This window comes from Lissotriton vulgaris, chromosome 12, assembly GCF_964263255.1.
Source record: "Lissotriton vulgaris chromosome 12, aLisVul1.2, whole genome shotgun sequence".
NCBI classification, from domain to species: domain Eukaryota; kingdom Metazoa; phylum Chordata; class Amphibia; order Caudata; family Salamandridae; genus Lissotriton; species Lissotriton vulgaris.
The window spans coordinates 592,131,875-592,158,208 of NC_141700.1; the positions used below are offsets into that span (position 1 = coordinate 592,131,875).

The 26,334-nt window shown below is 48.5% G+C and overlaps 1 protein-coding gene across 1 annotated transcript in view; it reads left to right on the forward strand.

Annotated features, from left to right (window-relative positions):
- LOC147677797 (ATP-binding cassette sub-family C member 12-like) overlaps positions 1–26,334 on the forward strand; it is a 1,863,878-nt gene that overhangs the window by 747,986 nt on the left and 1,089,558 nt on the right. The window contains exon 14 of the mRNA XM_086945587.1: positions 10,868–10,940. Within this exon, the coding sequence (XP_086801713.1) occupies positions 10,868–10,940 (73 nt within the window). The remainder of the gene's footprint in view (positions 1–10,867; positions 10,941–26,334) is intronic.

The window sequence follows — 26,334 nt, forward strand, 5'->3', positions numbered from 1 at the left end:
CTGAGCCACACTTCTCCACTTCTCCAATTAACCCCACTCTCAGAAAATTGGAACAGGCAGCCTGTAAAACAACAAATGCATCTTAAAACCTGCTGCTTTGTATTTTTATGACACTCATGGGCGTGCCTCTACTTTCATCTCTGAAAAAGTGTTAAAGTACTCTAGGTTATGCACTTTTCAGTCATCTACTGTCAACATGATGAACATTCCCAAAAATAAAAATGCGCAGATTTGCTGAGAGCAGTTTCTTTAGCCTTGCCCCGGTAGAGAAGAGCTCTCTTTTTTTCTCCCCCCGTCTGCATGTCAGAATGAACATCTTTTAGAAACGCGTTGCAGTCATGGTTGTTTAAACAGGCCTTCCCCTAGAATGTTGGTGGACTGATGGTCGACATGCCTTTCTCCGCATTATGCACTCACTCGCAAGTGTTGTAAACAAATCTCGGACCATAGTATAAATTTCCCGATTCATGCCCTTATATAGGTATAAATTATCATATCCTTATATAGCAATAGAAATCATTACCATATTTGGCCCAAACCATACAGCCCAAATACGGCAGGGACACTTCCACTAAGCTCCAAGAATTAACAACGTTTTCTTGGAAAAACCCGCCTTCAGCAGCCCGGGACTTCCCCCTGCTTGAATATTAAGTTCTCCTAGAACTCTCAGCCTTTTCCAAGAATTGAGCCTTTGAGTGACGTTATTAGGTCCAAACATGCGTCAAACTCAGCACCTTCAGGGTATAAAAATTGCTCTTGATTTGCCCAAGCAAACACACAGTGGTTTGGAGCAGATCGACTATCTACTTGCCTGACGCCCTGCAGCAGCAAGTGCCGAAGGAAGCCGACCCTCCAGCAGACGCACAGCTCCAGTGTTTCCAGGTTACCCTTGCGGGCATCTGGGAAATCGAGTCCCGAGAACGAGATACAAGACCTCCTTCATTCTGAAACCAAAGGTACGGAGCTGACTAGCCCTCTTAGAGAATTCTTGGAATTAGATTCCTGGCAGAAGAAACCCTAAACTTAAACTCCTCTTCTTATACTCCATCCCTTGTACTAGACTTAGGTTAGGTACACCGGGGTAGGCGTATTTTAGAAGCACCAATTGAGTCCTTTTAGTCATCCTTTTATTACTGTATGTATTTTATACATTTTATGCACTTTATGGCTTAACACCCATATTGTGCTTTTACAGTACTACTTTATCATACTGTTTGCATTATATGCCTTGTACTTCATAGTAAGCTTTACTATTGTAGCAGTTCCTTTTCAATCCTTGAGAAAGAAGACTGTTCAATAAATACCTTTCATTGAAAACACCCGTCTCTCTATTTTCTCAGCCGTTCTGGTGAAACAAAGCATATAAAATTGACTGAGTGACTTAGTTATCTATTGTTTCCGCGATTCTAGAGATTTGATTTCTTATTCTTGGGTAACAAAGTTGTCATGTTTATGCGGTTGTCAGAAACTAATCCCTTCTTGTGAATTCGACAAAGTTTCTAGTGACCTCTGAGCTAGCTGGCACTCACAATTAAGTCTAATATATTCGGTAGAGACCTAGTAGACCTCAGTCCTATGTCTAAGCTACAGGATGTAGTATTCCAATGCGCAGAGCCTATTGGGAATATGGGAACTACACTACATGGCGCCCAAAGTTTGGTAAGGCGATAATTTAACTCTAGATGCTAGAGTAACTCAGTCGTGCTTTTCACACAGACCCCTCTTTCCCGTATAAACTCCAATATACATCTGGAGTGGGTGAAAGGGCATAATATCCGCTGAAACTAAGTAGGACGAGAATCCTATGTATTCGTTTTTTGGTTTATTCAACGTTGAAGGATACAGTGTTCCAAAATATTGTACACCTAATCTTTGTTGCCTTGAACCTGTTCTGCAAACATTTTCAGTCAGTAAAATAATAATGTCTGACGACGAAAGGGAGAGAGCTAGAGTTGCGGCTCAAGCGTGTTAGACAACACGAATCTCCAAGACATTGACCCGGATGCTATACTAATCCCGGTAAATGTAAGAAAAACCATAACTATAAAACTTACAGAAAATTGGGTATCATCGAGAGGTGGTATTCAATGGCAGTTACATTATGTTGAATGATCACAGCTGCTGTGGCATGGTGCCAGGAAAAGTTTATCTGGTTAGTGTGTCGTCCATGGTCACTTGTTGTATGCAAGTATTGTATCCAACTTGCAAGTCAGACAGTGAGACGGCAATATGGCCTTCACTGAATATCTCTTCTATACAAATTGATACTTTAAGCAGACTAAAGGCTATTCTTTTTCAAAAATCTGTGCCACTGACATCATCAAAAGAAACGTATGATCTGCAAGTTGCAAGAACATCTGCAGAGATACATGCATTGTTATCAACAAACTGCCCTGTACATTTTGCAGAAATGTTAAGTCAAATCTTAAACATGTCTGATACCAGAGGCATCGCACATGTATTTAAGACAATTTTTTCGGGACTGTTAGCACTATTTGAAGTAGTCCTCTGCATTTTTCCAAATTTTGTGCACTCTGTTTTCGGCGGCCTGCCTCTCATCTTGGAACTCGTATCAGGAATACTATTTTTTTTTTGCTCCGATATGGCAAGTCCGGTAACCAACAATACCCAGAACATCATGGAACAAACGGTCCGTGCCCAGAGGTATCATGAGAGAATAACACAGATTCTCGGCGTTGCTCATTCAAGAGATCTGAATACGACATGGCTTCTCTCGTTCAGACAAATCTGGCAAGATTGCATCTTACCTGTTCTACGATGCCTGCTTTGCGGAGAAGAATGTGTGTTAGACATTTGTCTTACATTTCCATCAGTCCTGCCATCAGATGTTGACACCCTGCTAGGTCCGGTAACGGCTCATGCTTTGTGTTGTCCCCAACGGCTACAAATCCTGATGAGGGCATTTATTGAGATCCCACCACTAAGTTTGACTGAAGGTGAGATACGAGAAACAACAGGCATACAGGTACCATCTGATATGACCATTGCTAACGCATCAACAAGCAATGCTTCTCATCTGTGCACATTTGATTTGTTAGATCAAGTGGTTCCACTTTCCCCTACTGTGAAAGACAATTTCTTTGCCAGCCTAGACGACCTGTTGTTTTCTCCTGACACCGAGAATAACTTTTGATTCATACACACAGCGTTCTCTGAACTCTGAAATCCGGCCTTCAATTTTCAAAACATAAACCTTTGACTTTGGAACAATTTTTTTTCTCCTTACTCAAAACAGATTGATTTTTTTTCCTTTTGGCACAGACTAATCTGCTTAAAGTAGAACTATTCCTAGAGAACAAGATATTCATTTTATTTTTGAACATTGACTAAAAGAACTATTTGGCCTTGCTACCTATTAATAGAACAATTGATATAACATATTATATTGTGAAACGGTCTCAACCTTTTCTTCTGTATTTAAAAGCCATTTTTACAAAAGTAATTCCATGACTATTTCAGTTGCATACATACAAAGAACTATATGCTTAGAAATTCTTCTTTTTCGAAAAGTGCATACTGTAGAAATGCTAAATGTTTTTTTATGTATACCCAGTTTGAATGCATTCTTTATGTATTTTGGGGTGGGATTGTAAACACTAGCTTTAGATATGTTCAGTGCTTGCTAGGTTAGCTTTATTGAACTTAAAATCGTGGAGTGGGTGTTGTAAACGAATCTCGGACCATAGTATAAATTTCCCGATTCATGCCCTTATATAGGTATACTTTACCATATCCTTATATAGGCATAGAAATCATTACCGTATTTGGTCCAACCATACCGCAGGGACACTTCCACTGAGCTCCAAGAATTAACAACGCTTTCTTGGAAAAACCCGCCTTCAGCCGCCCGGGACTTCCCCCTGCTTGAATATTAAGTTCTCCTAGAACTCTCGGCCTTTTCCAAGAATTGAGCTTTTGAGTGACGTTATTAAGTCCAAACATGCGTCAAACTCGGCACCTTCAGGGTATAAAAATTGCTCTTGATTTGCCCAAGCAAACACACAGTGGTTTGGAGCAGATCGACTATCTACTTGCCCAACGCCCTGCAGCAGCAAGTGTCGAAGGACGCCGACCCTCCACCAGACGCACTGCGAGACTCTGTCATTTCTCTTGCCGAGAAATCCAGCTCCAGTATTTCCAGGTTACCCTTGCGGGTATCTGGGAAATCGAGTCCCGAGAACGAGATACAAGACCTCCTTCATTCTGAAACCAAAGGTACGGACTTGACTAGCCTTCTTAGAGAATTCTTGGAATTAGATTCCTGGCAGAAGAAACCCTAGACTTAAACTCCTCCTCTTACACTCCCTTCCTTGTACTTGACTTAGGTTAGGTACACCGGGGTAGGCGTATTTTGGAAGCACCAGTTGAGTCCTTTTAGTCATCCTTTTATTAGTGTATGTATTTTATACATTTTATGCACTTTATGGCTTAACACCCATATCATGCTTTTACAGTACTACTTTATAATACTGTTCGTATTACATGCCTTGTACTTCATAGTAATCTTTACTATTGTAGAAGTTCATTTTTAAAGCTTGAGAAAGAAGACTGTTCAATAAATACCTTTTATTGAAAACGCCTGTCTCTCTATTTTCTCAGGTGAAACGAAGCATGCACGATTGACTGAGTGAATTAGTTATCTATTGTTTCCGCAACTCTAGAGATTTGATTTCTTATTCTTGGGAAACAAAGTTGTCATGTTTATGCGGTTGTCAGAAACTAATCCCTTCTTGTGATTTCAATAAAGTTTCTAGTGACCTCTGAGCTAGCTGGCACTCACAATTAAGTCTAATATATTCGGTAGAGACCTAATAGACCTCAGTCCTACGTCTAAGCTACAGGATATATTATTCTAATGCGCAGAGCCTATTGGGAATTTAGGAACTACACTACACAAGAAACCTCAGGGTGTAGGAGCGCTTTACACATTTCATTAACATTCATATTCATATTAATATAATCCTAGTAGTTCTGACAATGGACAAGCTTTGCAGAGCAGTTAGGGAGATATCAGTATGATAATGAAACAAACACATAATTTACAAGGAATCATGAAATATTTCCCAAATGCTACAAGCACTGTGAGACTGGTATGCCCAGACTTGGGTCCAGTGCTCACTTTGGGTTGTTTGTGTACCATTCATTGAGACTCTGGCTTGGCTATTTGAGATGGTTGGTTCCTATTGGAGCAGGATAACGCTGATTTGCATATGACTGGGTCTAATCTGAGGTGTCATTGAGGGCAACAAAATTATACTGGGATGCGGAGTGGAGTAATCACCAATTGTTGAGACTAATGCAAGCATTCCTTCCATCACTTTTGTGTTGCCTTCTGCTGTAAGGCTTTCATGCAAATTTCTTCAGCTTAGATTTAACCATGGTACATTACTGTTTAGATGAATGTCATTCTCACAAGTGTTCTAGGCTCTCAAATGCCCAGATATCGATTGGTTAGTGCTTTATAAGACACTGATAACGACGGTGACGAGGAGTAAGTGAAAACTCTAGTTTCCAGAATTCTTCATGAGGAAAAAGAGCATGTAATTGAAACTGTTGTCTCTTTAATAATATCTATGTGTGTCATTACCCCCAGGTCCCTTATGCCCTCGTCCCATACATTTACTAATTGGAGATAACTATCTCCCGACAGAAAGAAAGAGCAGAGGCATGCTGGGACCCTAATACTGCCACTCCCACCGGGAGCACATAAGCAGTACTTACCCAGCATCCCGTCTGTTCTTTTTTCTGTCTGTCGACAGATGTTTGCGGTGGTTTGCGATGCTACTCCTGCTGGGCTTGGGTGGCTTAATTTCCTTGGATCTCCCCGTCCGGCTGCCTGGCTGTGCGGTCGGGGTGTCTGCTGTCCTGCCTCCTGGCCTGCAGGGCTTGCTGGGAGGCTGGCTTTTTCGTGTCATGGATCCTCCTGTTTTCTTTGTAAAACAAAAGTATGCGGGTCGGCTCTTTGCGGCTGGTGCGCTGGCCTCCGGATCTCTTCTGGGTCAAGGGGTGTGTCTTCCTGGTTCCTGCTGCAGGGAAGACGTGCTGCTTTTTCCTCCGGCTGCCTGCCCGGCCCTGGCATGGATGGTATGGTGCGCCTTGAGCTGGGGGAGGGGGACTTGTTGGTGTTCCGGCCTCCCTCCCGGGATAAGTCCAGTGTAGCAGTGATTTCTTTATTTTTAGCATTGTGGGTGCTGGGTGCTGGGGGCTGTATTGTGTGGCTCCTCTGCACTTGCCCATGGGTGTGCTTCAGGAATGCGATGTCTCCCGTATTTGTCTGGGCCGCTGTTTAGGCTGATTTATTACACCACATAAATTCATGTTTGCAACAGCCGCCTTGGTTTCCTTGCATGTTGGCTTCTTCCTGAGAGCCAGCCTAGCTTTCTGCCATACTCCAAGATGAGCGTGGCGAGAGTCTGGAGATGCCAGGGATTGTGCCCAGGGCCTCATACATGCCGCGCTCTGCCACTGAGCTACCTTCATGTTTTTTTCCAGGTTGGACAAGTGTTCCTGTCGTTTCTCCTGCAGGTTCGGACGCGGCTGTGTGGACTCTCCCCTTCTGGGGCATGCTGCCTGCTGCTTTTACTTTGATGGCGTAGGGTGGCTGTGGTTGTGTGTAATGCTATGTTTGCCGCTATTTTGACCAAGAGCTATGGCACAATGTTGAGTCTTGTCCCTGTGGTGGGAAAGGATCTCTCTGGACATGGGTTTGGATCCTGCTAACGCAGTCATTGTATCCTGCTGTGGCACATTTTCTAATCCTGCGTGCGCCCTTCTGGGGTTTGCCGTTTCCGCGGATGTGCCTCCTGGGGTTGCGGGGGTATGTTCCCGGGGCCCCTTGCGAACGCTGCCTGCGGTCTGCCACTGTGTTGCAGCCCTGCTTCTGTCCGCTCCTGCGTGTCCTTCCCTTGCCCTGGTCGTGGGCTTTGGGTTGCGACTACGCTTCCTGTGGGTGCCCGTTCTGTTGAGTTCGCATGCTGCGGCCTTGGTGCTCTCCGTCCTGGTGTTCACTGGGGTTCTTTGCCCCCGGCTCCCTTCTTCTGATCTTGGGTATCTGTCCCAGGGTCTGTTTTGGTGGGGGTGCTTTCTCTGCCTGTGTGGTGCCCGTGTCCATGCGTCTGGAGGGCTGTGTTTCCTCTGGGTGTTCCTGTCCGGGCTGCTTTCCTCCTCCTCCGGGCTGGCCTGCTGAGTTGCTCTCACAGGGCTGGGGTGCGTTGGTGGTTGTGCTTGCTGCTGGTTCGTTTTCTTCTCTCAGCATGGTTTGGGGGCTCTTTTTCTCCATATTCCTCTGCCTTGTGGGGCTGCTCGTTGTTGGTGGTGCTATGTCGGGTGGCTTGCGTGGAGTTTTTCCTCCGCTGCCTCTTCCTCTTCTCCGGCTCCTCTTCTCTGTGGTCTGGGGCTGGGGGGGGTATGCCACTCTGCTGCTGCTGCTCGCCCCTGCTCCTTGTTTGGCGCGGCTGGCCTATCTTTCAGGTTGCTGGTCTGTTTCCAGGTTCGCTGCTCTTTGGTCTGCGCTGCCCCTCGGTTGCCTTTGGCTTTGCGCTGGCTTCCTTGGTCTGGGATGGGGGTTTTTTGTTCCCTTCTGCAGTGCCTTCTTTTTGTGCTCCTCTCCCTTGGTCTGCATGGTGGGTGTTTCTGCCGCTTGGCCTCTCCCTTTGGTTCACTTCTCCTTTACCTGGCGTTCGTTGGGTGCTTCTCTGACCTTCGCTCTTGCCGTTTGGTGGCCTGCCTCTGTTTGGCGTGGGTTCCTGTCGCCTCTGTGGTGGCTGTTTCCCTTTTTTTTACTGGCTCTCTCTGTGCTTGCTCCTGTGGTTCCCAGTGTTGTTGGGGGTCTCTCTTGCCTGCTTCCACCTTGCCCTATGCGGCTCTTGTGTGGGGGTCGCCTTTTGCTTCCTCGGCGGCGGAGTCCGTTGGGGTTGCGATTCTGTTTCCCCTTCTTCTGGTTCCTCTGCGCCTCCCCGCCTCTGGCTGGTGGTGGGTCGGTGTTCCAGCTCCTTGGGGGTCTGCATGGGGTTAGGTCCTGTTGGCCCCATGGTTTCCTTTTTGCCTGCCGCGGGTTTCCCGCTTTTCTTTATATCCCTCTGCGTGCCTCCTTCTCGGGGTGTCGTCGGTATGCATGTCGTGGCCTGGCCTTGATGGTGCTGCGGCCGCCCTTGTTTTTCGGGTGGCCTTGCCTCCGCTGAGTGCTGGCTGTTGTTTTGTGGCCCATGCTACGCTTGATTTCTGGTTCTGCTCCTCCTCTTCCTGGCTTCGGCATTGCTGGTTAGGGTCTGGGGCGCAGGTGCTCCTGGTTCCTAGCTTTATTTCTCCCGTCCTTTGGGAGACGCCTGGTCCTTGTTCGGCTTCCTGGTGTCCTTCCTTGATGGTCTCTGGGGTGCTCTACCTGCGCCTCAGCGGTCTGTGGCTTGGGTGTTGTCCCTGGGCCTTCTTTGTGTTTGGTTGCTTCTGGGGTTTGGCTGCTTTTGTACTTCCTTGCTCCTGTCCGGGTTCTCCCTGTGCTTGCCTTTGGCTTGCTTCTGGTGTTTCCTGCCTGCCTCTCCTGATGCTGCCTGTGTTTCTGCCTGGTTTGTTCCCGGTTGGGGCCTCAGGTGGGGGACTGGTGTGGTTTCTCTGGCTGGGATTGTTGGGCGCCTGTTCTTCTTGTCCGTGGTGCTTCCCTCCCCCAGGGTTGTGTTTCTGGTGGTGGTTCGCCTTTTCGGTTCTAGGGTTCGTGCCGCTGCTATTTGGGCCTGGCTGTCTTTGCTGCGGCTGTGTCCTTGACGGGGCGCCTGTTTTCCCCTCTTCTGTGCTCTTGTTCTCCCGGTTGGGGGCCTGTGGCCTTGCTCCCGTTCTGCGCTGGCTGGCTGTCTGCTGGGGCTTTCTGCTCCTGTTTGCTGGTCTTCTTTTTGGGCTCTGCGACCTTGCCTGGGCTCAATTTGTGTCCTGGCAGGGCGCTCTGTTGTTGTGGCCCTGTCTTGTTGGTTCCTTCGGGGCCTTTCCCTGCCGGCGGTTCTCTTCCCGGTCTTCTTTGTCCTGGGTTGGGTCCTCTGTGGGGTCCTGTGGCCCCGGTGGTCTGTCGGCTTCCTGCTTGTTCTGGTTGTCCTCGGGCTGTGCCTCCTGGGCTCCCTGGCTGTTTTTGCCTGCTCTGTGGGGTGTTTTTCTGAGCGTTTCCTGGTTTTGGTGTCCTGGTTCGCTTTGCCTCCCTTGCTTTTCCTGGCTTGGTTCCCAGTGTGGGTCTGTTTGGGTGCCCCCCCTTCTGTCTGGTTGGGGTATGGTTCCATGGTGCTCTTGCCCCTGGCGGCAGGGTGCCCCTCTGCTTCTCTTCTTCCTCCGGGCCTTCTTTGTGGTCCGGCGGTGGTGTGCTGGGAGTTCCGTGTTCCTCTCTGCCCTTTGGCTGTGGCCTGGGTGCTGCGTGGGTTCGTTCCAGGGTTTTGTTGGCCTGCGCTTTTTTCTGCATGGTCAGATTGCTTGGCTCTGGTACTTGCTTCCTGGTTCCTTTGGTGTTTGTTGCCCTGGTTTGTGCTGTTTTCTGGCCTCCTCTCCGGCTTTGCTGGTGTTGGGCCTTGTGGGATTTTGGTCTGGGTGCTGTCCGCCCTGTGGCTGTTTTTCGGCTGCTCCTGCCCATGTTGCTTACTTGGCCAGGGTGTGCTTGTGCGGTCCTCTGCCGTGTTGGCGCCTGTTTTTTTTTTCCTGCCCTCTGTGCCTGTTGTGGGGGCTGCTGGGTGTTCCCCGGTTGCTCTGGCCTCCGGTCCTGCTTTGTTTCCCTTCCTTTTGGTGGTGGGGGTTTTTCGGGAGTCTGTGGCCTTTGGCTCTGCCTCCTCCCTTGTTGGGCTTGGTCGTTTTTCCGGTCTTGTTGGCCTCTCCTTTGTTGGTCGGCTTTCGGCTGTGGCTTCTGGGGGCGTCTCTGGCCTGTGGTCTTTGGGTTGGCCTCGTCTTCCCCTGCTGTCCTGGGTTCGGTGGCCTTCCTGGTTTTGCTTGGTGGCCTCCTTCCCCGTGGTTTTTTTTGGCTGTGTCCTTTGGGTCTTGGTTCCGGTTGCCCTGTCTCTGATTTCTCTGGTTGGGGGCCTCCTTGTTGGGGGTCCTGGCCTTCTGTTTTTGGGTAGTCTCCGGTCCTTGTTTTGCTCCTGCTGTTCTGTTTTGGGTTGCGGACCGGTTGTTTCCTGCAGTTCCCTTTTCCTCCTTCTCGGTGCTCCCTTGGGTTACTGCTTTGTTGTGGTTTCCTGGGTGTGCTTGTGGGTGCGGAAGGCCGGTTTTCTGCTTTGGTTTTCTCCAATTAGCAAATGAATGGGACGAGGACATAAGGGACCTGGGGGTAATGTTCTATTACTTACCGGTAATCTTTATTACCCCAGGTCCCGTTGTCCTCGTCCCATTCATGCGCCCCTCCCTCCCTCCCGGGCGGCCGGCCATTCTGTCTCCGCTTGGTTGTACAGACGGGATGCTGGGTAAGTACTGCTTATGTACTCCCGGTGGGAGGGGCAGTATTAGGGTCCCAGCATGCCTCTGCTCTTTTTTTCTGTCGGGAGATAGTTATCTCCAATTAGTAAATGAATGGGACAAGGACAACGGGACCTGGGGTTATGAAGATTACCGGTAAGTAATAGAACATCGCTCTCACAAAACATTAGTCACAGTCACAGGAGGGACAAAGCACCTTCATACGAGACCGGAGAGAAATGCTACAACATCACACTAATAATATGTAGCACTTGTGTAAATTACGCTGTGGTCACATAATGCATGTTAGAACAGTAGTATGTTAAAAAAAAAATCACAGTAGTTATGTTAAAAAACATATCACCTGTTCTTGCTTGACGTGTGCATTCCAAACACATAACGTTAAAAAGGTACTTTTTATTTTAACATTTAGGTACTACGAGGCAATCAGGGTCTGTTTACTAGAAATCGATTTGGCAACCCTGCCTTTCGGAGATATGACAGAAGTAAGTATGAGCAGGGCAAAATATATTTACTCTTTCATTCGTTAAGACTCGAAGAAATTGTGTTTGGCTGTCATTATTTATCTACACACCACACCTCTACCAAAAATCTTTGCTGTGACGGCACTGTGTTAAACCAGCATCAATACCTCTTCCAGGCCTCCCATTGTATTTTGGACGGTGTAAATATATGTTTTACAGTTCATTCGCTACATTAGAAATGCACATTCCAATAGCCCAAATTAATATGTTTACGTGCATTATGGTTATTGTAGTGATTCATGTATGTGGTAGTTAGGGTTACAATGGGATGAAAAATGGGTCCCGGCATGAGGAAATGTTGTCTTACATTCGTGGATCATAATCTTTCCTGAATCATTTCTTGTTAGGGACTCAGGGCTAATATGTGGTAAACTTTGTTGGAAATCAAGTTCTCTCACAGCTCTTTTTCCAACTTTTCCTTTCAGTACTGTACATTCTTTCACTTCCCCTTATATCTTCCCCTAGACCTAATTCTTCTCCCTTCTGTTAATCTTTCAATCTACTTACATTTTTTCCTGTTTTCCCTACTCACCGTATCGCCCTTCTTTTTCTCCCGTCCACCCTGTGTTCCTCGCTTCTCTCTAATTTCTCTTTAACACTTTCCCTTTCCTTTCCTCGCATTTCTTCTCCCGTTTTTCTATAATTGAGTCCTTCTGCCATTTGCTCCTCATACTCCCAGTTATCCTCTGCTTGGACCTTCAAACGTCATTTCTTTCCTCCTAGTCCTTCTTCCTATTTACTCCACTCTGCTTGTACCGCTCCCTTTCTTCACATCTGAGCTGTGCTCCTCTTTATACAACCCTTTGCTCTACTTCATTATTTTCATCTAACTACGAGTTACATCTTTTTATGCCCACCGAGATTTTGTCTGCTTTCCTGCCAGTCAGCTACATTAATATTATTTCCCCTCAGACCTTCACCATGCATTTCCTCCTCTCAGCATTTGTCTTTATTTTTTCTCTCTTCAGCTCTAATCATATCTTCCCTGACTCCTTTGCTCTTCCACTATCTGAGGCGAAGCAGTACCCTTTTTTTCACACATACCTTGCCATATCTTCTTGCTTTCCTCTTACAGCTACCCTATCACTTCACACGGCACTCTGAGAGGGCTCACCAATGAGGAGACATTTGGGGAACTCTAACTGGCAAAAGTGCATAGTTGGTTCTTCATACAATACCTTTGGCCTCTAAACCATACCCCAACATCTCCCTAAAAGATAATGCTCTTTCTAGACATTAAGGGGCCCATTAGGATGTCGGGCGGATCACCACCGCCATGTGGGTGGTAGCGATCCGCCCGACATCCTTGCCCGCCAGCCACCTATTCCCCCTCGCAATATTACTATGGCGGGGGGACCGGGGCGGACGGAATCACCGTCCGCCGCTTTTATGCCCCAGTCGCCTTGCGACCAGGGAGGAGAAGGGATTATATGGTGGCGGTGTCTATCAGACACCGCCAGCCATATTATGATGGGCTCCGTTAGATGCCTTTCCATGGTGGCAATGCTGCCACGGAAAGGCATGCTTTCTTTACTTTGGGGGCCCGTTGCAGGCCCCCATGGTGAAGGCGAGGTGGGGGGGATGCACATGGGGGGTACCTGTGGTACCCCCTTGCATTTGCATACACAATGCGGCAGGCACCGCGCGGTGCCTGCCGCTTTGTGTATGCAAATGGTTGACATTGATGGTTGATGTTGATAACGTTTGCGCCCGTTCACGCACAAGTCGCGCTGGACGCCGGCGGTATTTCCTCTCAGTGCCGTTTCGCTCCTACCTACTCTCGCGCCGATCTCCTAAGACTTAATACAGATAATGCTCCCTGCCACCAGCCTTCTACCACCAGCAGACTACCAGATTCACTGTCATGCAGACTACTAAATGTTAGATCTCTTAGTAAACACGCTGAAGAAATTACGCTACTCAATGATTTTCATGAATTAGACGTACTCTTTATGACAGAGACCTGGATTAACACTAACTGTTTGGTGGAGTTGGGGCTAGCATGCCCTCCTGGATACAAAATCCGACACAACCCCAGAGTAGGGTCCAGAGGAGGAGGAGTGGGGATGATCTTTAGAGAGACAATAGATCTCTCCCAGCTAGATATTAAAACAATCCCAGGCTGTGAACTTATGGGTTTTTCTATTAATGGTCAGGGGGGCGCACTCTACTCAGGCTTACTGTGCTATAGACCTCCAGCTAGCGCCCTATCTGCTGTAACGGAGCTTATTAATATTATCTATGAGTTTTCCAACACGCACACGAGGCTAATAGTGCTGGGTGACTTCAATTTATGGCCAGATGGCCCGACCGATACTGCCTTTAAAAGGCTGGTCCAAGCTATTGGTAACATCCAGCTACAGCAGTTAGTACTCTCCCAGACACACGTAAAGGGTCATGCTCTCGACCTTATCTTTGCTGACGCTGACCAAGTGTCCATACATAGCATCCTTCCTCAGTGTTGGACGGACCATGCACTTGTCCACTTTCATCTTTTATCCCCCACCCCATCGTTGAAGAAACGCAATTTAGGAGCCACTAAGGTGGGCAGACAATGGTCGAAGCTCCTGAAACAATCCTCTCTCCCCACTTTGCTCTCAGATGGTTTTATGTTGGGTGATAATGTGGATGCCAGCTATGAGTCTCTTAGTCAACGAATTCTAACGTCTTTGGACTCACTGGCTCCCTTACGAAAAATTATAAGCAGGACAAAACAGGCAATGCCATGGTTCTCAGACGAACTCCACCAGCTCAAGCACCACTGTAAACGGGCTGAGCGGAATTGGAGAAAGTTATACCTCGAGTCAGATAGAGCTCTTTTTAAACAGGCTCTGGCGACTTACAAAGCCAAGATTAAACAGGCCAAGGCTAGATTCCTAGAGGAATCACTTCTGGCAGCGGAGAATAAGTCCCAGACCTTATTTAGAATTGTGAAAGACTTGGCATCTCCCGCTAGTACTGTCAAGAACATTCCCGCTACCCAAACCTTATGTGACTCACTGGCCTCGGCCTTTGAGGACAAGATTACAACGATCCTGAATAACCTTGCCACATCGCCAGGCTCCATCGCCCATTCCTAGGACCTCTCTACCTCTATGCCCGCTTCTATGATAGATGCCAGCTCTGCGCAATTGAACAACTTCCCCTCGCCGTCCTTTGAAGATTTCTGTGGACTGGCAGATGGAGTATCCTCGGGCTCGCCTCTAGACCCCCTTCCACCTAAATTCTGGAAACTTTTCTGGGAAGAGCTCTTCCCGCCGCTCTTCTCCATCTGCTGTCAGTCCCTTGAGTCAGCACGGGTTCCGGACTGCTGGAAGCTAGCAGTGGTATCCCCCATCCTGAAAAAGGACACACTGGATCCCACTTGTCCAGCAAACTATAGACCCATTTCGTTGCTCTCATTCCCAATTAAAATCCTGGAGAAACTGGTGACTAAACATCTTTCCAGTTTTATGGAGAGCAACGCATGTCTGGACGTGGCCCAGTTTGGTTTTAGACCTGCCCATGGGACGGAGTCTGCATTGGTGACAGTGCTAGATGACCTGCGGACGTGTGCCGACCCAGGTCGAGCCGCCTTTCTAGTATTACTCGACATGTAGGCCGCGTTCGACACGGTCAGCCACACGATCCTGATTAGGAGACTGGAGGAAATAGGAGTATCTGGACTGGCTCGGGACTGGCTGGTGTCCTATCTCGACAACCGACACCAAATGGTTGCCCTGCCGCCCTTTAAATCTAACACCAGAAAGGTGGGGCAGGGAGTACCCCAGGGATCGGCCATCAGCCCGATCCTGTTCAATCTTTACCTCCGTCCCCTGATCCAGTTGATAAAATCTTATGGCATAGCAGTCACCAACTATGCTGATGACACCCAACTTGTCTTCGCGTTTGAGGGCAAGGAGGCAGTGTCGCAAGAGACCTTCCATCAGTGCATGTCCCCGACGGCGGAATGGTTGAGTCGCAATTCTTCTGCCATAAACCGGTCCCCGGAAGCTTGTTTCCTTCCCAGTATAAGAATTGGCTTGGTAGTTTGGTTTGCCCTGTTCCCATCATGCACTGGGAGAGGAACAGACTAATTTGCATGTAGCCAGGTTCTGAGCTGGGATGGTGCAGTGAGCTAAAAAACGGTGATGGATCAAGCCCTGATCTCTTGACTGGGTAAGAGTATTCTGCATCATTCAGAAACTCTGTCCATCACCACCCCCTTTTCCAAAATCGATTTTGTCCACACTATGTGTGGGAGGGTATACTCAGACGTGAGTCCCTTGCTCATTGCACCATCAGGATTCAAGCAAGCCGGGCCGACGACGGCTGAAATGCCAGAAACCGGTCCCCGGAAGCTTGTTTCCTTCCCAGTATAAGAATTGGCTTGGTAGTTTGGTTTGCCCTGTTCCCATCATGCACTGGGACAGGAACAGACTAATTTGCATGTAGCCAGGTTCTGAGCTGGGATGGTGCAGTGAGCTAAAAAACGGTGATGGATCAAGCCCTGATCTCTTGACTGGGTAAGAGTATTCTGCATCATTCAGAAACTCTGTCCATCACCACCCCCTTTTCCAAAATCGATTTTGTCCACACTATGTGTGGGAGGGTATACTTAGACGTGAGTCCCTTGCTCATTGCACCATCAGGATTCAAGCAAGCCGGGCCGAAGACGGCTGAAATGCCAGAAACCGGTCCCCGGAAGCTTGTTTCCTTCCCAGTATAAGAATTGGCTTGGTAGTTTGGTTTGCCCTGTTCCCATCATGCACTGGGACAGGAACAGTCTAATTTGCATGTAGCCAGGTTCTGAGCTGGGATGGTGCAGTGAGCTAAAAAACGGTGATGGACCAAGCCCTGATCTCTTGACTGGGTAAGAGTATTCTGCATCATTCAGAAACTCTGTCCATCACCACCCCCTTTTCCAAAATCGATTTTGTCCACACTATGTGTGGGAGGGTATACTCAGACGTGAGTCCCTTGCTCATTGCACCATCAGGATTCAAGCAAGCCGGGCCGACGACGGCTGAAATGCCAGAAACCGGTCCCCGGAAGCTTGTTTCCTTCCCAGTGTAAGAATTGGCTTGGTAGTTTGGTTTGCCCTGTTCCCATCATGCACTGGGACAGGAACAGACTAATTTGCATGTAGCCAGGTTCTGAGCTGGGATGGTGCAGTGAGCTAAAAAAAACGGTGATGGATCAAGCCCTGATCTCTTGACTGGGTAAGAGTATTCTGCATCATTCGGAAACTCTGTCCATCACCACCCCCTTTTCCAAAATTGAGTCGCAATTCTTTGCAATTCAACGGCTCCAAAAGGGAGGTGTTGCATTGTTCCATGGACCATTCCACTAGGCCTCTGCCATCGAATTTCTGGCCTCCAACCTTCCAGGATACCAGTATGCCGGCCCAATCAGTCAGAAACTTGGGGGTGATGTTTGACTCCAGTCTGCAGCTAAATGTGTCGGTAAATAAAACAGTGGCCACTTGTATGGCACTTCTGCGAATATTGCGGAAAATATTACCGATGCTCCCGGTACAATCTAGGCCAGAAGTAGTGAGAAGTATCATCCTAAGTAGACTTGACTACTGTAACTCACTACTTCTAGGGACACCAAAGACCCTGGTGGTAAAATTGCAACGTGTGCAAAATCTCGCCGCCAAGCTGGCTCTCTCGCGTAGCCGTTTTGACACCTCAACAAAAGCACTCAGGGAGCTCCATTGGCTTCCAATCCCTCAGAGGATTGAGTTTAAAGCCCTCTGCATGGTACATAAGGCCCTTCATGGACAGGGTCCCTCTACCTTGCAAAACCTGTTTTCCTGGTATGTACCTTCTAGACCTCTCCGTTCGGCCTCAGCATGTATGGTGACAGTTCCCAAGATTCTGAGGATTCGGTTGGGAGGCCTATCCTTTAGATTCACAGCGGCAAAATTGTGGACCTCTATACCACTTGGTTTACGCCGCACCGAGATTTTATTTCTTTTAAGAAGGCTTTGAAAACGTACCTGTTCCCCAAAACCTGTTAAAGCCCCTCTCTGCAAGCCATGCAACTGTCTAAACACTGTGTATGTATCATCTAAGTCTAAGCGCCAGGATACCCGAAGGGTGACAGCCATTGCGCTATATAAAAGCACCAATACATACATACATACATACATATGCATTTTTAACATTGCGGCGGGTGCTGGTGTAAACACCGCCCTTCGCAATGTTAAAAATGCATGAGGGGCCCGCCAGTGTGGCAGGCGCATCATAATGGGCATGGCGGGACCACTACTCAGATCGCAGGCGGTCCCGTTTTCCGCGAGGATGGCGGGCGGGCAAAGTCCGCCCCTCATCCTAATGGGAGCCTAAGTTTATGAGTATGATCTCTTTTTTCATACTTTACATGAGTTCCAGCCCCTCTTCCACCTCTGAAAGTAAGCCTTGGTTGTTGACTATCACTAACCTTGAAGAGTCAAGGGAGAAAGGAAGTTACTTGGTTATATAATAGGAAGGCAATTGTAAGTTATGCATTAAAGCACTAAAAGTAAATTACAATATTCACAAGTGTTAGGTTTTGACTAGTAACTTTTCATACGTAGGTGGAGTTGTCTACCTCTGTGGTGTATACTCCAAATATTTAAGTTTTTTAAATATTTTTACAAAAAGATTACAACTATTTTTTTACGTAACCTAAAGGCATATTAATTTTAAATACATATTAAAAGCCTAAAATTGATAAAGTAAAATTTTACATTGCATTAGCACATCAAATTAAATATGTGGTAGAGTAATTAATTTAAATAGATATAATTTAATTTAAAATAATTTTTAAACAATGATTTAAAAAGTCTGAGCCTCACTAACATTTGCTTTTTATCTAACACTGATTACTCCTCCCCCGGTAGCCGCCATCCTGCCGCACACATGCTACTCACGTTGCAGGTGCCACGAGCCCATGGGGTTAGAGGACGGATCTGGTGTGTTGAGGACACTGACGAACTGACATCAGTGGGTGGTTAGTGTGAGAAGTTGGCTTGGTATATGATGCTCACTAGTTCTAGTGATCACATTGTACCATGCCAAGCAACCCTTATGATGATTGGTTGTAAGTCAACCTTATAGACCAGCTATCCTAGTAGCGTGGACAAAGCAGTCTTAGGCTAAACTCTGTATAGGCATGTGAAGCAAGCTGTTTTACCATACACAATACCCTTGAATACCAAATGAAAGGACACCACACAGCTATATATTGAAAATATATATATTTATTTACTACAAATATCTCCTATACTCTTTATGAGCACAGAAGCAAATGTGTTAAAACTAAACACAATTTAAATATACAAAAGCTGCACAATATGGATGAGCCCTAGGGGCCACCTAAATCATATACTAAAATAGTGGTATAAGTACCATGAATCGAAAAGGAAATAGGCCTAGGGCCTGGGGAATCGCTAGAGCTGTTTGGGACTAACAGTGAAGAAGTCGGGAAAGGCCCGTGGGACTCGGGTGCACCGCTTAAAGCACACGCATACACCAATGCAATGTCAACGGTGAGTAAAAGTTACAAAGTTAGTGAAAAGGGAACCTTCCGGATAACCTAGAACCTAGCAACTTGGAACATAGACACTAGAGGTGTATTGCTACACAGGGGCACCGGAGTGCCAGGTTTACCTCACCCACAAGAAGCGGGTGCATATGTCTCAAAGTGTGTCCGTTTTCGTAGCACTGGACTATGGAGCCTGTAGATGAAGATGCTGCAGGCGGGTTGTCGTGGAGAGTTACGGTGGATCCAAGGGTGGATCTGAAGAGTTAAAGATGTGAAAGCAGAGGGGACAATGTTCAAAGTCACTAGCCAGTGACTACCGTGAAACCAGGAGGGAACCAGGCAATGTCGGGCGCAAACAGGTGAAAAGGTGAAGATTGTCTCTGCAGCCACGTGGACACAAAGAGGTTGAGGACGTCCAGGCGTTGGTCACGAGCTGTCCCACAAAGGCTCTAGCTGATGGCGGTGTCGGCTTCTTGATCGGAGCAAACAGGCCTTGGCTAATGCAAGCCACGCAGGAAGTGATGCAAGCTTCTCACTAGGACCAGCAAGGTCAGAGCTGGTGCTCCTTGTCAGGGGAGCGAGTGCCAGTCTGGAGCAACCAGACCAGTGATGTTGTTTGTAGGTTTCATCGCCAAGATGGCCGCTAGCCACGTGGCAAGTGGCCAAGATGGCACGTCGAGTGGCAAAATGCAAAAGGGCCCCACGCAGATTGTGGAGATGCTGGGAGGCTGATCTTCCGTGCAAATGCTGCTCGTGGTGGGGCTTCTCAAACCTCAAAGCACAGCGTTGAGGGTGCCTCGGGTGCTGCGCAGTCAGCTTCTCGGGGGTCTTTCAAGATGTCCGGTCCCACGTCTCTCGGTGCCTCCATGGGTCTCTTCTTTTCAGGGACTGTGGATCGGGCTCTGGGATGCATGGGAGTCTGGGTCTCGTCAGGCTCTGGGCTCGGGCTCCGGCAGGAGCCGGCGGCAAAGCAGATGTTGAGTTGCTGGATGGTGCCTGTATTCACAGGGTGGTTACTCCTTGGCCACAAGGGAGATTCTCTTCAGTCTTCTGTGCAGCAGAATGTCGAATTCCAGTTTTCTTCTTAGTTTCAAGTCGAGTTCAGGATGATCTGAAGTCTTGGGACACAGCTCCTACTCTTATTCCAAATCTGGGGGCCAGATCACCTGCTAGGTCCCTCGTATGGGTGGGACCATGAAGGGGGGAGGTTACACCCCCTTTCCTTTGTCCAGCTCCACGCCAGGACTGGGGCTGGAAAGCCCCAGCACCGTTTTGGACTGGCTTAAGCACGGGGACACCCTGTGTGCCCCAGGCATGTCTCATCCTATTCAGCCCTGTCCTACCCAATACACAAAATCCTGTCTGGGGTGGTGCTCGCACCTCCCAAGGCAGGACACCCTTTGTCCAAGCCTCCCTCGCTGGAAGGACTCCCAGCAGCAGGAGGTCAGACTTGTGTCTGTGTTGGCAGCATCCATTTTGTGATGCTGAGGCTTGAGTTTAACTTTAACCGGGGTTCAGGTTATGTACATGTCGTGTCCCGCTAGAAGGGTGGAATGCTACCCCGTCGCCAGAATTGGCGAGGGGGTAGTATCCCAATTCGTATGACACCTTACTCGACATGTTTCGATAAAGCCAAACCAAAGTTAGCAAGTAACTGCGAGGATTATAATGCACTTAAGAGTATATGGTATGGCAATATCCCGGAACAGCTAATGGAGTTGTTCCCGACAGCTGCAGATGGGCCCAGCTCGTACCAGAGCACCATCTCACATGAAACCAAGCACTCTGCCTCCAGGATTGTCGAGGCCTTCCATAGGAGAGGCTTATAGGTTAACATGTGTCCAGATAGGTTTGGATATAGGTATACTATATCTAAGTAAGAGGTGATTACATCAAATTGCCCCAGCTGAGGGATAAGCCAGTTGTGTCAAATATGGAGGCCAGGCCAGGGGTGGCACAATACATGCTGCAGCCCCTGGTAGGCCTAGGATGCACCTATGCCCTGGGTACCTAGGGTACACTGTTACAAGGGCCTATAAGGTGAACCAGTTCCAATTGTGTATGTACCTAAGGTACATGGAATCCATTTTAAGGAACAAACAATTAGCCTGGGGCACTGAATAGCAGGATCCCAGGCCAACTAAGTAAAAAACCAGCTAAACACCAGGCAAAACGTTTGGGAGTAACCATAGTCAGATATCCACCTTCCTACAGTTAGCAGGACTGCTATGTCCTCCAAACTCCGGACAGTGGTTCATGTTGCCACAGACTACAGAACTACAGATTTAGGCGGTGGGTAGATACTAGTGGTCCTTGAAGCATACCATGGCCCTTGAGTTCTTTCTCTCCCTGCTTCCCCATCTTTCCACCTAGACTGTCATGATGATTTTGCTTGCTGCACTACCAGCTCCAATACCACCTCATAATGCTCCATTGCTGTTGTTGCCACCACCCCGCCCCCGTTGGTCTTCCTGTGCCTGGAGTGCTTAGTAGAGTTGCACTCCAGGAATGCAGCAGGGGGTCATTTGAGGGGTGTTAGTCGTGGGGGACAGTGACTGCGATGGCCCTACAATGCAGTTGATTTACCTCTCTCCCACCAGTTTGCCCTTTGTCTGTACTTTTGTACTTTTGCTCCCCACCACAGAAGGGGGGAGCCTGAATTTACCCCCTCAAGGACTCAAGACTCCTTTTGATCTTCCTTGAGGGGTTTGTGTGGGTGGAGGTGGCAGCTGGAGCTGAACCGGGAGAAGGGGGAGGAAGTAAGTGGCTGACTTCCCCCTCAAAGACTCAAGACTCTGAGGACTCTCACTCCTTTTAAGCTCCCTTGAAGGGTCCATGTGGGTGGAGGTGGCGGCTGGACCTAGACAGTGACAGGGGGGAGAAGGTAAGTAGCCAACTTCAATTCATACATAGTCTGTCCTGTGTTATTCCAATGTTCTGCTGTGTCACTGTGCTGCTGGCCTTTGGTTCTTATCAACACCATTGAGGTTTCCTGATTTGGACTTGGGCTTGGATTTGTGTCCCGCAACCTGCATCCAGCGTCCTGGATCTACACTCTGCGTAATCTGCCTATATAGTTTGGGCTGATTGACTGACTGTTTTTTTTGCCTGGAACAATGTTTGCCCTTAAACTTTAAAAACTCAGTTTAGTCAACAAGGAGATCAAGTTGACTGAGATATGGGAGGGAGGTGTAGTTTTGACACACACTGTCTGGGGTCATTATCTGAGTCATTATCTGATGTCCCTGAGGTTGTTCATGAGGTCACCCCTGTAAATGATGCCGATAGAACTGTCCCTCCTAAGGTCTTAAGTAATGCTTCTCCAAAAATTCCTGGTAAGTGCAGCAGAGTGCAGTGGAGAGCAGACGCCAGACACCGGATCTCCACGGTGGGGAGCAGTAAGCGAGCTGAGTGAGCTGAGCGAGCCGAGCAAGCCGGTACAGTGAGTCGGCGTGCGACCCAGGCAACTACATCACCCGCGGCTGACCGTGGCTAACCTTTCCTGCTTTCTCGCTTTCCCGCTCGACTCCCTATTACCGCGCCCCGTCAGAGCTCCGGTTAGGAGAGGTCCGCGGCTCCCGGCATAGAGGAGAGAGGGAAGTCCCAGGAGAGACCGGGAGGGCCGTGGTATTACGGCAACCGGCCGACAACCACGGGGATTAACGTGGCCCCCGCGGCCCCCGTGGCTGGCCAGCGGCTCCCCAGTGGAATTTGCATCCGTCCCAGGCGTGGCTGCAGGGAGGTTCCCGTGTGCAGGATGCACCTGGTGCGAAGGGGAGACACTACACTGCCGCTAAGCCCGAGGGGGCACGCCAGTCAACAGGTGAGGAGCGAAACTGGGCCTGCCCTTGTAATCTGCTGACCAAGTTGTTGGCTGAGGCCGGTATTGTCTCGGTCGCTCGGGGGAGTGACATCCGCTGCGGAGCCTGCTCCAGTTGCTGAGGCTGAGGCTGAGAATGCTCACAGACCCTTCAGTCCTCAGCCCCTAGCCCCCAGCCCCCAGCCCTTAGCCGGTCTGCTCGCTTGTGCCACTCGTGACCCAGAGAGGTCGGTACCATACGACGGAGTGTGAAGAAAGGCCAAGCGGCGGTGACCATTACCGAATAGCTGGCTTCCACAGGTCTGGAAGGAAGGGGTGGAAGGAAGGAAGAGCGACACCTGGCAACCTTTATCAACCTTTATCTACATTGGAACCAAGTCAGACTGTTCCTGGGCTGTCGCTGTCTTTGCAGCTCTGCAGCTCCTTTCCATTACCTCTGGGTATTCAACACTCACGAGAGGGGACAGGAGGTGTGTAAGTCCCGCCCCCGTGTAGCCCGCAAACAATACCTTGTGGATTCGCCATGGAAAACATCAAGCAGCTTAGAAAATTACCACGGAGAAAGGGCACTACTCTCCGCTCCGCCCCTCCCGGGGGAGTTCAACAGGAGTCGCCGCCACCTCAAGACACAACATTACACTCAGGCGGCCCACCATCACAATCTTGGATCAGCGACTTTTTTGGAAACAATCCTCCCCAAAAGGGCTCTCCTTCCACCCAACCATTACGGCACGATGCGGATCTAAAAGCTGATATTCAGGTTGACAACCATTGCTCTCCTAGCCCCGCTCACATTTAAAACCCAACTCCGGAGAAACCTTCTCTACCCTCGCCCAAATCCTCTGCCTCACATGAGATACACCAGCTGCATACGCTCTCCCAGGATGTCGCCATTACGACCCAGGACAGTTTTTTCGTCTCACTAATCGCCTCCCCTGCAGCCCTGGGAAATTCATCCTCACCAGTCCTCAGCTCAGATTCCTTAAGCATCACTGTATTAAACACCGCAACTAAGCTGCAAGTTCAAGCCCAGGCCCACGGCAGTGTCCAGTCAACACCGCCAGATCATCCTGATAACTGCAACGTGGCTGATCCAACTCTGAAGCCCCAACCACAACACAGCCCAAGCCTATGTTCAGGGGCTCCCTCAATCGGCCACAATGACCATTCATCTTTAAATAAGAGTTTTAATTATGATGGATCTTCATTACCTAACAAACTATCCAACCGATTCTTGGCCTCCTTAGAAGCCCGAATCGAAGAATCACTTGCCCACTCACCGGGCTTTAGCCCGCTCTCAAACTCTTTTAGAACTTTACTAGAGGACCATGAATCTCCAGTGTTTACCTCTTCGGACACCACAAACTCTATCTCCGTCTCACTGACATCTCTTCATGCAAAGCAAGATGCAATTGCTAAAGACACGCTATGGCAGTCGCAGAAAATGGAGCTGCAGATCGATCTAATGCAAACTCTGGCTTCAGCACTGTCGGACCTGGGCTCCAGGATAAGCTCTCTTGAAGGCTTGACGGGGCCAATGGGCAACTCGAATTTCTGCTCTTGCTCTCCAATAATCAACAAACTTTCGTCTCTCCCTGAAATCCTGGGTGCAATCTTGAAAAGGGTGAAGTGCCACAGCAACGGAGATGGGCCACTAGAGCCCATGCAAGAGTCTCAAATTTCATTCACCGTTGAAGAGCCTTCATGCTCTGCCACAGTACCCATTCCCCCCCCAGAGAGAAAAAATAGTCCCCCTTGTGCCGGCCCAGCTACTAAAAGTTCAGCCTGCTTTTCACCAGGGATTAGTCCCTGCCCCCCATAGCAGGCTTTGAACTCACTGAAACTACCAGTCGAACACTAACGCAATTATTAACAACACGATCTATCTGCACCGACACTGCCCCTATGGACATGGCCCACAGTTTTCTAATCCTTCAATGAAACCTTCATTGTCAAGGAGGGAGAGAAGATACTCAAAAAACAATCTAAAAAACAACGCTTAGCGAAAAGGAGAGCGGGGCTTGAAGGGTCAGCGGCACACAGTTTGCCAGCTATTAAATCAAGGGGTCTCCCTTATTTCCCTATCTTCAATTTGCACTCAAAATCCAAAACAAAAACCATTGAGATAAGTATGACCCCCGTGGGTTCAAAGGACACCAGTGAACAGCCCGGACTTTCAACTCAGGGAGGTCCCGGGGCCACAAGAGCCATCGAATTAAATTTCACGACGGCATTGAATGAACCACCGTCTAACAAATTCACAGGAACAATTATCCATGACCAAAGACTTGGGAGTCAGAACATCACTGTACAGTCCGTCGCAGCAATGCCAGAAGCACGGAAGAGTCCACTTAAATGTCAGGTAATGGCGAAAACATTGAATGCGGATCCGCAAAGTGCAACAGAGGGCGAAGTAACAGGCCGCTGTGTGTACCATCTATCAGAGGACCCAACTAAAGCTGGTTGGGACTCCTCCACGCACATGCAGAGGCCTTTTCCGCCCCAACTGCCACAAGTTCTGGAAATGACAAGCCAACCGGGGGGAACAATCACCCACCTGAAGCACGTCTCCAACTTTTGATGGCGCCAGCACTTTTAAATGAACCAGTTAAGAGTCAGAATCACCAGAACCAGGAAAAGGGAGCAGAACTAGTCCTTTTTCCTCACTATGATCATAAGGGCCCATATGACATCCTTGATAGAAGTAATCTCATCCGTTTATTCAAATGTGTTCCAGTGCTGTCTGGGTTCACCTCCTCAGACCTTATATCGGTCAAGTTCTCCACAATACCAGGGAAAGGGGGCTCAGAGGCCACCACTACAATGTGGTCCCAGGAATCCATCAGGAATGCAATTCTCAAGAAAGCCAATTTATTTGAAAATTGGGGCATCGAAATGTGGTTTCCTACTCATCAAAAATATTCCCACGTTCTCCCACAGGCCCCAGTGAAGCAGTTTATTAGTGTACTGAAGGGGTCCTGGGGCGCAACCCATGCTTGGCTCCCAGAAGCGTTGAAAGTGCCTTCCAAGCTAACGACACCTGCCACGGTTATCCTGCCCTTGAGCCTCCAACCAACTCTGTCCAGCAGCACCCTTCCTAACATGGGCGCCAGCTGGTCCAACTCTAAATTAACTATCACATCCTGTAATGTGGCCGGGCTAAAGTCAATTCTTGCCTCAAAATCAGCCGTGGATTTCCTGAACAAAAGCGATATCATATGTCTCCAGGAGACCTGGTCTCTATCTCCAGCGCCTCTGCTTGGCTATTATGAACTTTTTCAACCAGCCGCCCAGGCCAACTCCCACGGAAGACCCTCTGGGGGCCTCTCTATTTTCATTAGGCACAGGTGTAAGATAACGGCAACACTTATTCCTCGGAACCTGACGACAGGGCAACCTGTACTTATCACCGGCCTTTCATTGTTAGGTAGGGCCCTCTCTATCCTCCTAATTAACTGTTACCACAACACAGCGAAAACCACAAAATCAACTGCAACTGAGCTACTGATAAAGCATCTGCAGGATCTTTTACTGGAATTTGCATTTACGGAGGTACTGTTATTAGGAGACTTTAACATCAAAGACCTTGCTACTAATGACCTCTTAGCAAGGAAAACCAAAGAGCAGGAAGCAATGCACATTTTTCTAACAACTCATAACCTCAGCTCAGCTCAGCAAGTTACTCTGGAACAGCACCCGGGTGTTCATTTTTCGCCAACGTTTAGAAACATCTCAACTATTGATTATATTTTTCTATCACCGCTTCTGGGCAATAAACTGGCCAGGATGGAAATTGCCTATTGTTTGGAGAGCGACCACAACACCCTAATGGTAACAATGCATTTGCAAACGCCAGTTACCGCTGAAACAACAGAAGTGGGGCATTCATCGCGGGCCGAACTCCACACCTTGGCTAGAAGATTTAAATGGGACTCACTAGGTTCTGTCAAGGTGGGAATTTGGCTTAAGGACGAAATACCTAACCTCAGACTTGACGCTCCCACAGAGTTACATCACCTGTGG